Source organism: Mus caroli, unplaced genomic scaffold (assembly GCF_978045245.1).
Source record: "Mus caroli unplaced genomic scaffold, Mus_caroli_1 scaffold_11, whole genome shotgun sequence".
Taxonomy (NCBI): Eukaryota; Metazoa; Chordata; class Mammalia; order Rodentia; family Muridae; genus Mus; species Mus caroli.
In genome coordinates this window covers 23,907,550-23,920,114 of record NW_028227266.1, presented here as the reverse complement: position 1 = coordinate 23,920,114, position 12,565 = coordinate 23,907,550, and the positions used below count along the sequence as shown (strand labels likewise).

Here is a 12,565-nt window from a genome sequence, read left to right as displayed (position 1 = left end):
GAAACTGTGGAATCATTGGAATTCGGAAGTGGTCCAGAGCATATATAGAGCTGCTACATGTAACTTCAGGAACACTTGGCATCTCCTAGGAGGGCAATGTGGGCTTCAGTAGAGAGCAGGTATAGTGCAAGAAAAGGAATTCTATCAGCTACTAAAAATGGGAAAGATGAGGGATACAGGGGAGGTATCTTAATACAATACAGGCATTTACAGCAAGCCCCAGTCAACATTATCCTAAACAGAGAGAAAGCTGAAGGAGATCAAGGGGATACAAATAAGAAAGGAAGAAGTCAACATAGTCATATTTGTAGACATTATGATTACATATGTAAAAGACCTTGAGAACTCCACCAGAAAACTTGTACAGCTGAGAAGCACTTTCAGAAAAGTAGCTGGATACAAAAGTAATACAAAATCAGTATCTTTCCTACATACAAATGGCAAACATACTGAGGAAGAACCCAGGAAAACAGTACCTTTCATAGTAGCCTTAAGACTTGTGCAATAAAATCTTTGAGACATTGGAGAACATTTCAGAAGATGGAAAAAATCTCTCATGCTTGTGGAACAGTAGGATTAATATTAAAAAATACCCATTCCACCAAAAGCAAGCTACAGATTTAGTACCATGACCATCAAAATTCCAACACAATTCTTTACTGGAAAAAACCCCAACAACCTTAAACTTCATATGGGAACACAAAAAACCCAGGACAGCTAAAACAATCTTGAATAATAAAAGAAATGCTGGCATTATCACTATGCCATGTTTCAAGTTGTACTCAGAGCTATACTAATAAAAACATCATGATTGATTTTAGAGTAAAAAAAGACATATTGATCAATGGAATAGAATCAAAGACCTAGACATAACTCTACACATCTATGACACCTACTTTTTGCCAAAGAAGAAGAAAAAACAAAACAAAACAAAACAAACCACACAGGAGACAAGACCGAGTCTTCAACAATGGTGCTGGTCAAATTGGGTGGCTGCAGGTTGAAGAAGGAAAGTAGATTAGGAGACCTCGACGTAAAATCTGATATTCTGAATCAGACAAAGAGAATGTAGAGCATTCACTTGAACTCATTGACCCAGGGAAGGACTTTCCTAATGGGACCCCATAGCATAGGGGTTCCTTAAGACTAACACCTTATAAATGGGACCCCATGAAGCTAAACAGTTTCTGTACAGCAAAGGACACCATCATTTGACCAGAGTGGCAGCTTACAGAATAGGAAGAATGTCTGTGTCCTTTAAACTTTTGGCAGAGGTGCTAGATGACCCCACACACAAGAGACTGATGCATGTAGGAACTCAGAAACTGCAGCAGCATGCACAAGACCTGCACAAGTTCAAGCCAGACAGAATCAAAGCATGGACAAGGGGAAATGGACACAGAGGTCACCTCTAACCAAGAATCTGTTTGCAATGGCGAGGAGAGGGGAAATCAGTTTTCTCCAATGGAGTGACCCTGGGCATATCAACCGCACTCTAGGGCAGGCACCATACTTAGGAGTAGCTAGACAACACAAAGTGGATTGTACACTTTTTATCTTTGGTTGTTTGTTGTTTTGCTTTGGTATTTTTGTCTTTGTTTTATTTTCTTTTTTTATGGGGTGAGAGAGAAAGAACATGAGGTTGGGTGGGTAGGGATGTAGGGAAGAGCTAAGAGGAGTTGGGAGAGGAGAAAGAATATGGTCAAAATATATTTTATGAAGAAAAAATTAAAAAGCCAATAAATATTAAAAAATAATTTCAGTAGATAATGTCATCATGCTACTACCCCATGGCTTCAGTATCTGGCTTTGTAGTATGTTTTGAAGGCCAAAGTGGGAGGTCTCTATAACCTTTATACATTGTTTGGCTCCTAGGTGTCCATTTGGAGATGAATTTTAGAATATCTTTTTCTATTTCAGCAACAGCCTTGGGGTTGTGATAGGGATTTCATGGCACCTGTAGATCACTAGACAGCACTGACTTAAGAACAGTGACTCTTCTAATGGATGGACCCAGAATTTCTTTTTTATTGGTATTTTCTTAACTTTCTCTTAGTATCAATTTGTAGTATTTCACTTCCTTAGTTAAAGTCTTATTTTATCCTTTTTGATACTATTTGGAGTTAGTCATTAGTTCTATATAGAAATAGAACTGATTTTATTTTTGTTTGTTGATTTTGTGTCCGGTAAACTCACAGAGTTGGCCCATAAACCGTAACACTATTGTCTGTCTGTGGAGTCATTGATGGTTTTCTACATTAAGGTCATATGTGTACAAGTAGTAAGGATTTCATTTTTAACATTTGTGCAAGCTTGCTTTCTCTTGACTAATGCTTTAGCTGGGACCAGAACTGTGTTGAACAGAATCAGTGAAGGAGTCTTTGACTTGTTCTGCATCTAGAGGACAGGGTTCTGGTTGTTCACTGCTGAGTATGGTGTTGGCCATGGGCTTCTCATATGTGGGCTTTATTATGTTGAGGTAGTTCCTAGTATGTTGAATGTTCTTATTCTTCAAGTCCATCGAATTCTGTCAAGTGCCTTTTATGTACAAAAAGGAGATTGTATGACTTTTTTTTAAAATTTCAGAATATAGTTTACATTGGTTTTCATATTGGTTACCCTTACATCCCAGAATTTAATCTTATTTGTTCTTGGTGTGTAATCCTTTGAATCAAGGATTAGTTTGTAGTGTTTTTATTTGTTTGTTTTTTGACAGTGTCTCATTTTATAGCCCTGCTCAGCTGGGACTCACTATGTAGGCCTTAAGTTTACAGAGTTCTGCCTGCCTCTGCCCCTCCCCCCCCCCCCCCCCCCCCCGCCCGGGGTGCTGCTGGATAGGTTTTTTGTTTGTTTATAGTGTTCTCTGGCTTGGTAGTGCTGACCCGATTGAATAACATAGAGAGTATTTCTGAACTTCATTTGGTGTAAATTCTGCTTTCAGTATTTAATAGAGATGCTGAGCATAATCTTAATGCTAAGGAAACAGTAACAGGGAGATTGAGTGTTCAAGGACACCCTGGCTACAGAGTAAGTTGAAGATCAGTTTAGACTATAGTTAGATCCAGGGCAGCTTGGGCTACACAGTCGAAACTTGTTTTTAAAAAAAAGTAACTACAAGAGAAGCAAAAAATAGAATTCACCAGTGAAGCCTGTGGTCCTGGTCCTTTCTCGATGGGGAGACTCTTGATGCAGATTCTACCAGAATAGGTGTGTTTGCACTTTCTTTTCTTCATGATTTACTATATTTCTAGGAATTCATGTATTTCATCTGGGCTACTCAGTTGTATATAGTTGTTTAAACTTCTCTTTTAAAAACGATAATTCTTTCATTTATCATTTGCTCATTTCATACATTTATGCTATTTAATTTTGACCTTATTCACTTGTATTCCCCACTTCAGCCCCTTCTGAACCTCCCCTTGCAAACCATGGAATTTATATAAATTCTAATATGTGTATATATATATATATATATATATATATATATATATATATATATATATAAATTAGTTTGTATTTATAAAATATTTCAATTAGGACTGCAGATATGTGTATGGGTTTGGGGCCATCTACTAGTGCATGGACCTCCAGCTGGGGTGTTTGTGTATGGAGTCCTGCACACCTGAAGAAAACTGACTCTTCTCCAGTACATAGCAGCCGTCCTAACCTCTGCCTCTTATTATCTTCCTGCCTTCTGTTTTGGGATTTTTCTGAGCCATGTGTGGAAGGGATATGGTGAAGATGTCTCGTTTATGGCTGGAAATCCAACAGTTACTCCCTGCATGTTGACTAGTTGCAGGGGTCTATATTTACCACTGTTCATTGTAAAAATAAGCAGCTTTTTTGTTTTTGTTTTTGTTTTGAAGGCTGAGGATTGAGGAGGCATCCACTCCCCCCCTTTTTTTTTTTATAACTTTTATAAAATCAGTAGCCATGTACTGTTTAGTTTCTGATTTTAATCGAGTCTTCCATTTTTCTTAGTTTAGTTAAAAGTTTTTCTCAGTTTTTTAAAAAAATATTTATTTATTTATTTTATGTATATAACTACACTGTCACTGTCTTCAGACACACCGGAAGAGGACATCTAATCCCATTACAGATGGTTGTGAGCACTCATTTCCTCTAAGCACCCTGAACAGCCACCAGCCTCTGCTTTCATTTTTGTCAGAGCTTTCCCTGATTTCCTAAGACATGAGGGTGGATGGTTAATCTAAGATGCTTCATCTTTTAAATGTGTGCACAGCTGGGAATTCCTTGCATTTTGTCAATTTTTTGTTTTTATTTTCATTTATCTCATTTTTTCTACTGTCTATGGTGATTTCTTCATTAGCCATTGTTATATGATTATTGTTAAATATGCATGTATTTGTTAACTTTCCAGTTTTCTTTCACTGTTAATTTCTCTTTCACTCCCCTGTAAGTAGAAAAATACTTTGATTTCAGTGTTTTAAAATTTATGAGAACTTGTTTTGTGGTCTAACATATGGGCTGTAATGAAAATGGTCTATCTTGCCCAAGAGAAAAATACGTGTTGAGCTGTTCCAGGGTGCTGTGTTGTTTGCTTGTCTTTTCTGGAGGACACCATATTTTATGTAGCTTCAGGTTCCCTAGCACTCACTTCAGCTTGAGGAATTACTTAGGAATTAATTGCACACTAAGCATGAAGGAATCAACTCCTTCAACTTCCCTTGGTCAGAAATTTATATTTGTAAAGGTTTTTTGTTTGTTTGTTTGTTTTTTAGGATAAAGAGTTTCCAGTTAACAACAGTTTTCTTTTAGTGAATTGAATGTATTATCTATCTCACTGTCTTTTGACCTGCAGCTGGGTCTACCTGGTAGCTTCACTGACAGTTTATTGTAAAGTGATATGCCATTTTCCTCCATGTATCCTGCCCTCCCTCCCATGTATTTTCAACCATTCGGCTTCATAAAACATCACTATGTAGGAATTTCTGAGGTTTTGGGGTGTGTGTGTGTGTGTGCATACACAAATTTGAGGGATTTTCAACTATTCTTTCCTTTTCACCCTTTTCCCTTTCCTTTTTTACTTCCCTTTCCTTTCTCCCCTCTGTCCTTCCCTCCCTTCTGCCCTCCCTCTCTCTATTCATCCCTCTTCCCTCTTCTGCCCCCTCCCCCCTTCCTTTTTTTTTTTTGAGAGTTTTTGCTCTCAAGCTCAGATTCACTCTACACATAGGCTGGTCCTAAACTCATATTTCTCCTACTTCAGCCTCCCAAAGTTCTGGGATTATAGATGCATGCCACCATGCCTGGTCAGTCATTACTTCTCTAAATACCCTTCTCTATATTTTCTTTTTTAATTTAAAATTTGATTTTTTTGAGATTTTTATATGAGTATCATAATTACACCATTTCTACCTCTTCCCCCTTCAACTCTTTCCATGTTGCTCCCACTGGAATTATTGACCTCTTCTTTAAATATGTAATATATATATGTATATATATATATATGTATGTATGAAATATGTATTTAATTTTGTGCTGCTGAGTTCATTTAGTGTTGCTCTATGTCTGAGTATTGAGTGCTGACCCCTGTGATTGGATAACCCACTGGAGGCCTTGTCCCCAGAGAAGACTGACTTTTCCTCTCCTAACAGCCATTAATTGCCTGCAGCTCTTCATCTAGGGTCTGACATTTTCTCTCTCTCCCCTTCCTCCCCCTCCATGTCAAAAAGTAAGTATATTGGTCTGATAAATGGTATCACCTAAGTTCATTAGGCCCTATTCACATTTTCTCATTAATTTTTCTTTTCTTTCCTTTAAGGTAGGTAACTTAAAACAATTGTTTTCAAGTTCATTTATTGTCCCCTTTGTCTAGTAAATCTGTTGTGTGCGTATATATGCACATGTGTATGTGATATATAGTTTTTGATCAATGCCCTCCTAATATCCTCTCATCTCTTTCTCCTTTCCATCAAATCAAGCCTTGCACTTTTTCCCTCTTTTTGGTTTGTGGTTCTGAGCATCCAACCTAGGGCCTGGCACATGCTAGGAAACTTTCGAGTATTTTCTACTGGGTTATGTTCCCAACTTCCATGTTTCTTTATTTGTGTGAGTGTTTGCTCCAGGGCTTTTGGTTGAACAAAAGACATTTTTTTTTCAAATCATCTTTCCCTGTTTCTGCAGATGGTCAGAGAAGGCTTTCACCAATTGATGGGGTTTTGAAATTGGAAACTCAGCTCAGGATTCAGATATACCATCCCTCCTATTTTCTGGACATATATTTTGTCCATACCATCTTTCTTCCACCCAAACCCTAATCTCCTTTACGAGTCATCATGTCCCCAGAAGTCTTGTTGCAGTTTCTTCTAGGATGCTTGTCATGTTCTTTGGCCCATTATTCTATTGCTCCAGTCAATCACAAGTCTGTAGTCTGTAAAGAAGGCATCTGCCACTGCCTTCTTTAGCTTCCAGCCTGGGTCCTAAGTCATCTGAGATGGAAGCCACTCTACCAGGCAGTCCACAGACAGACCAGAACACTGTAAATGAGCTTCATTCTGTCCATCCATTCTGGGGGTTGGAAGAGATGCTTTCTCTTAACCACGCTGTGCTGCACACAGGAGGAACTGGGGCCAAGGCCGAGTATCAACATGACAGATTTCCTACTATCACTTGCAGTGGCTTTTTGATTGGTGATCATGATACTTGTTTGCTTTGGTCTTAGACTGGTTTCCAGTACTGCTGTGGTTAGTCTGTGGTTGTTTGATATTTCCACGGGGAAGACATGGCCTGATGTTCCTTGCTTCGATGTCTGATGCTGTCACTCCCTGTTACACACACAGCCTATTGAGATTCCTGTTCTCAGTATTATGTGCTACTAGTCATTTGTAATGGGTGTAAATTTAGATATCATGTCCCCACTTCCCATTTCGCTTCTGTTTACCTCTTTCCTCCAGTATAAGCATGGGGGACCTATCATCGCGGTGCAAGTGGAGAATGAATACGGTTCCTATAACAAAGACCGTGCATACATGCCTTACATCAAGAAGGTAAGAGTCACTACACTCATGGCTTCGCATTTCTTCCTCTGGACTCTATTGTAGATTGTGACACGTTGCCCTAGTACTTTTCTCTAATTAATACACCATGTCTTCCAACACCACTCATTAATTAGTGAGATGTTCTTCATGGCTCATCTCAGCCGACCTGTCACTCACTTATCCTTTATCGATTGGGTTTATCGTGCTAGCTACAGTGTACGTCCAGTATGCAGGGACTAAGAAGAAAGGAATTACCTTAATTAAATGGAGGTGAGCAAATCTTTGTGGCCTGTCGGCCTCGTCCCAGCATAAAGCCAGATTTGTGGTTGCTTATTGACTTTATTCAGGAAATGGAAAAGCAAAACAAATAACAAATCCTCCCCCCAAAACCCTCTGACCATCTACATATGGCACTCATTATAAGGATTTCTGGGGTGGTGGAGTGAGTAAACCGCAGATTCACTTGGGGTGACAGACGGAGAAGATGGTAGGGTGACAGCAAAGACAGGCCTGTCATATTCACGTCTGTTTCTGGTTTTGTGTTTTCACTTGAGGCTTTGAACAAGTACCCCAGTTTTCCTAAGCCCCCTTTTCTCTTACACAAAGCAGGCTTCAAGGAGTGCCTGCATCTTTTGTATCATGTGAAATCAGGTGGCCTGGCACTGCTGTAGGTATACAATAAATTATCAATGAATGACTCCGATAGTCATTGGCATTGGCTTCAGTGTACTCTGGAGAGCTGGCCATGGTGTGACTGGGGAAGTAGGAAATGGACTGTGGATCTGTGTGACTAAAGGCCTATGACTTTGGCTCAGGTGCTCTGGACAGCAGGTGTCTACTGCTTTCAGCCCCAGTTTAACTTTCCATCTAGAAATCACTTTTTTTTTCGTACAGACTGGAGACTGAAGCTCAGGTGTTCCAATCTCTAGTGTCAGACTCCCTGCCCCCTCCTTCTTACTTGAGGAGAGCTCTCCGCAGGGTACCAGCTGTCTAGGAAGGGTGGCATTCCTCCAGCTGGAAAGGGGCAGTCAGCCCTTGTCCACATTCTGGATCGAGCACGTGTCTAATTTCCTTGTTGTGAGTCACCTAGAAAAAGCCAGGCCTAGACTCCAGAGCTTCTCTTGCTGCAGGCCTTCCTCTGTCAGACTCCCTGGGGTACGGGCGCCTCTCCAGCAGTTGTTTACCAATGATGCAGCTGCAGACAAGAGCTCTGAGGAGCATCAGGAGTAGAGAGTAGCTCCTTTGGGGACCTTGTCTATACAGCCTTACTTCCCTGGTGCCCAGAGCTCAGCCTGAGGAGGCTCTTGGGACGATCCTTTCCTGAACTGCTATGCAACTTCTCCTGGGCATGTCAGCAAGATGTGCATCCTGCTGGCCTTGAATGACCTTGGGCATGGTCTCCCTCAACTTTCTGAGCCCTACTCTCTGCAAGTGCAAAATGGACACAAAATTGCCCTTTTCTAAGGCTTCTGTTGGAGGGTGTGAGCTCTGTGCTTGGCAGGTGGCTAGCACTTAGGAAATAGAAATTGGCCTTTAAAGGGGAAAAAAATAATGCCTGTAAAATTTAAGGGTATAGAAAATTTAGTGTTCTGTGTCAGTGAGTAACTAGTCAGGTAGTTGAAGGAGTTTGGGTCAGGGCTTTTAATAGAAACCTCACCAATATTCCTCATGGATTAAATGCTCCAGCCCCTGCCATCCCCGAGTCTTGAAGCCTTTTTTGTTCTGTCCTCACAGCACATGGGATCTGGCATTTATTGTTACATGTTACCCTTCGGTTTCCGGAGGAATTCGGTTGAAATAAATAGTCTTGTCATTGTAAAACCACCTTTGTAGAATGGTTTGAGTCCAGAGTCCCAGAGTGGAGCACATGCGGGTGGACATGTTTTGAGTTCAGCACCACCTCTTGCATGACCTCTGTAAACTGATCATCCTTCACTCAGCCTCTGACGTGTTTGTTTGTGCTGTTCACATGCTGGCTATGAAGAGTGAAGGAGACAGTCCAAGTGCTTAGCATCATGGCTAATGTTCTCATGCTATCAGCTATTCCGAGTGGCAGCAATCCTACTGCTCCACCAGCAGTGGGCTTTATGTCCTCCAAGAAGTGCTTCCAGTTCTTCTGGGCATAGGCAGTACTCCATGGGCATGGCCCTGAGGTGTGCTCTCGCCATTAATCAAGCTCATACTGGCTCAGAGTGCAGAAGAGACTGGCTGTTTGTTCATGCTGTGGATGAAAGGGAAGTATATATAGTGTTCTCCTGGCGAGACCTCACCTTCTCGATGGAGTTCCTCAGTCAATCGCATGGCATTTACCCTCCCTGAGCCAGCCTCGGAATAAGCTTATGTGTAGCCTCAAACTGATCAGCCCTACAGAAGTGACCAAAGCCCGCCAGATCTCAGCAGGCTTTGTCTGTCTCTGTCACACTTGGAAAGCAAGCAGTTATTGGAACTTGGTTGAATATCATGGGTGTATATAACGAACGTGCAGAGTACTTTGACTAGATTTTTCTCTCTTGCTCTGTAGACAAACTCAGCTTCGGCAGTGACCCTGCAGGACAGGTTATAACTGGTCTTTTATCCCCCAAACAGGCTTTGGAAGACCGAGGCATCGTTGAGATGCTCCTGACCTCGGACAACAAAGATGGCCTGGAAAAGGGAGTCGTCGATGGAGGTACCTGGAGGAGGCTGCCTGCTTACAACTCCCTGGGCTGAGATGTAAACAGCGGTTTCTTTGGTGCCTGTGTTGTATAGCAAGGCAGAAGAGACTGGCTGCTTGTATAGCAAGGGGATTGGCCCTCTGGGTTGTAGGTATAATAGGGTGCACGGCACCTTCATGGCTCTTTTCTTTTTAGCAAATGCCTTACCAAAGATCTTCCAAACACCCAAGTACCCGGCCAGCAGTATGTGGTTGGTGTTCTTGTTAAGCTCATAGCTCTGCAGGTGACTGTCCCATCAGCCAGTTTATTGGAAAATCACAGCTCCATTTCCCTTCAAGTGCACCAAACCTTGCGGTTTTTCTGAGCCCTGTCCAGCCAGACACAGCAGCCACTGGGCACATCCTTTTGCTTTTACCTTTTTTTAAATTTAAATTTAATTTTTTAAAACTTATTTACTTTACATCTCACACACTTCCCCCCTCCTGGTCACCCCTCCCACAATCCTTCCCTATCCTCCCTCTCCTTCTCCTCTGGGCAGGGGCCCCCCACACCCCCCATCTTGGCACTTCGAGTCTCTTCCAGGCTAGGCGCCTCCTGTCTTTAAAATATATCTGGAAATTGGATGTGGTTCGCTACCTCACTGTTACCATCTTTCCCACCTGCGAGGCTGCAGTGTTCCCACCGACTTCTCTCTTCACTGACCCCTCCAGCAGCATTTTCTCAATGCAGCAATCTCTGCCTGCCATTGAGAATGTAACCCTGGCGTTGGGCTGGGGCACACACACCAATCTAGCGCTAGGGAAGGGTAGCAGGAGGGCTGTGAGTTTGAGGCCAGCCTGGGTTACATAGTTCCAGGCCAGCCAAGACTACATAGCAACGCCATGTGCCTAACAGTTAAGGGAACAGCCTAGACCATATTGATCTACTGCTTGGCTTCCCTTGCTCCACTGAGACAAGAGAGATGCACACACTCTGAGAAAGGCCACACTGGCTCCTCACACAGCAGCAGCCCCTGCACACCCCTTCACTCTTCCCTCCCACAGCCTCCCCCCACTCTCCCACTGCCTGCTCCCATAGCCCTACACATGACCCCGAGTACTCCCTGGCAGCATGCCTCAGTCTCCACACACACGTGACTGACTGAGTTCCCCTCCAGGTGCCTCCTGTTTCCCACTCTGTTCCACCCTCCTGGCTCCCGTTCCTCAAGTACACGGAATACCCTGGGATTTCGTGACTCTGTACGCCTTTAGGGAGTCTGCACTGGCTTCCTCTCTGATGGTCCTTGTAGTGAGGCTTTCTCTGAACACCCTGCTAGAATATCCTTGAAAGGCTCAGCCCACTCTTCTGGCTCCAATTTCCCTTTTAACCTATGACCGCTCTACCTCACAGCAGCAGTGAGCTGTATGGGCCTTGGGCTGTCTCAGATGGCCTGTGCTTGAATGTGTGCTCATCTGCAGTTGGTGCACAGGGAGACTGAGCCCTCCTGTAAGTCCCACTGTGAGTCTTTCTGGGGGCCATGCTTCTCTGACAGCACCTTCTTGTGTCTGATTTGTTTGTTTTGTGTTTCCTTCTCTAGACTGACCTGTTCATAGATGGGGCTTTTATCTTGATATCCCTTTTACAGTACGTGGCTTGGTTACCTCTGGGAATGACTGATGGGTAGATGGAGAGGAGAAGGCTTTTATTTACAGCAAGCAGAGTGAATGAAAAGACATTGGTTCTCCTTGGAGGTGACAAAGATCAGTAGTAATTCCTGTTATTTCCACAAGGTGGCAGCGTCTACTTATGTTTATTACCAAGGCCCAGATGAAGGGACTATGTGGCATGGGGCAGTCTACAAAGGCCTTACAAGATGCTCTGTCCCTTCGCACCTGTCCTCCCCTGAAGGCTCTAATCCTTGGGCCACTGAGGCCACTGCTGCCTAAAATGATGATTTTATTTTAATTTAAAAAGTTAAAAGATTCATTCACATGGCCTATCAGTAAAATAATAATAATAATAATAAAACGTATCAAGAAATACACCTTCCTCCTCATCCAGAGCCCCAGAAACAGCTACCTCAAACTGTAACCTTTTCCTCCAGCGCAAACCTCCCTGTTTGTATATACACGTTGTACATGCAGCTCGACCTTCTATTGTTTTAGGAGTCTGAAGCTGCCCTCTGATGCTGACGGGCATGGTTGGAATTCCCCTGGTCACACACACCTTCCCTTCCTTGCTAGTACAGTTCAGTGCTGATGTGCACTTTGGCTGCAGGCCTACTGGGTGGGACGTGCTGCTGTGCAGCATGAGAATCAGGTAGCCAGTCTCACCTTGAGTGGATGAATGATCCCGTCTGATTTTCTTGTCATCTCAGGTAACCCCCACTCCCCACCCCCAAATCCCCATCCCTGACTTCTCTTTTCTTGCTTTGTTCTGTCTGTTCTCAAATTCATGATCCCTTTGCCCTGGCCCCCGGAGTGATGGCATGCTGGGACTCTGAGCATGTACCATACAGGGAGCCCATCCTCACTTCTGTCCCTAGCCTAATCTCCCCCCCTCTCTCTTAGCAAATCTCATAACAGAGGCCTCCCAAGCTCCCATCCTATGCCTCCTTTGTTTTTAAACACCTCATCTGTTTCTTTTACTAGTTCTGCTTGCCCTGACTTCCTGTTACAATTCTTTCCAGTGTTTGAAGGGAGATGGAACTCTGAAGATTGACAGAGGAGGTGAACAGGCACCCTTCCCTGTGGGGATAATGGAGCTATGAGAATCGTTAATATAAGGAAACTCACATCAGTGTCTAGAAATGCCATTTTTACTGCCTCAGGCTTCATGCACAGATGTTGGAGGAACTGATTGTGCAGCCCCCCCCCCCGATGTGTTCATGGATTCCCTCCATCTTTCCCTCTACCTCTTACCTCTATGCTCCTA

General features: G+C 43.0%; 1 protein-coding gene across 5 annotated transcripts in view; it reads left to right on the top strand.

Moving 5' to 3' along the window:
• Window positions 1–12,565, top strand: part of Glb1l2 (galactosidase beta 1 like 2) — a 42,823-nt gene that overhangs the window by 18,069 nt on the left and 12,189 nt on the right. For all 5 annotated transcript variants that reach the window (XM_021172140.2, XM_029481926.2, XM_085844495.1 and 2 more), the window contains 2 exons: window positions 6,915–7,007; window positions 9,585–9,666. In XM_021172140.2, the coding sequence (XP_021027799.1) occupies window positions 6,915–7,007; window positions 9,585–9,666 (175 nt within the window). The remainder of the gene's footprint in view (window positions 1–6,914; window positions 7,008–9,584; window positions 9,667–12,565) is intronic.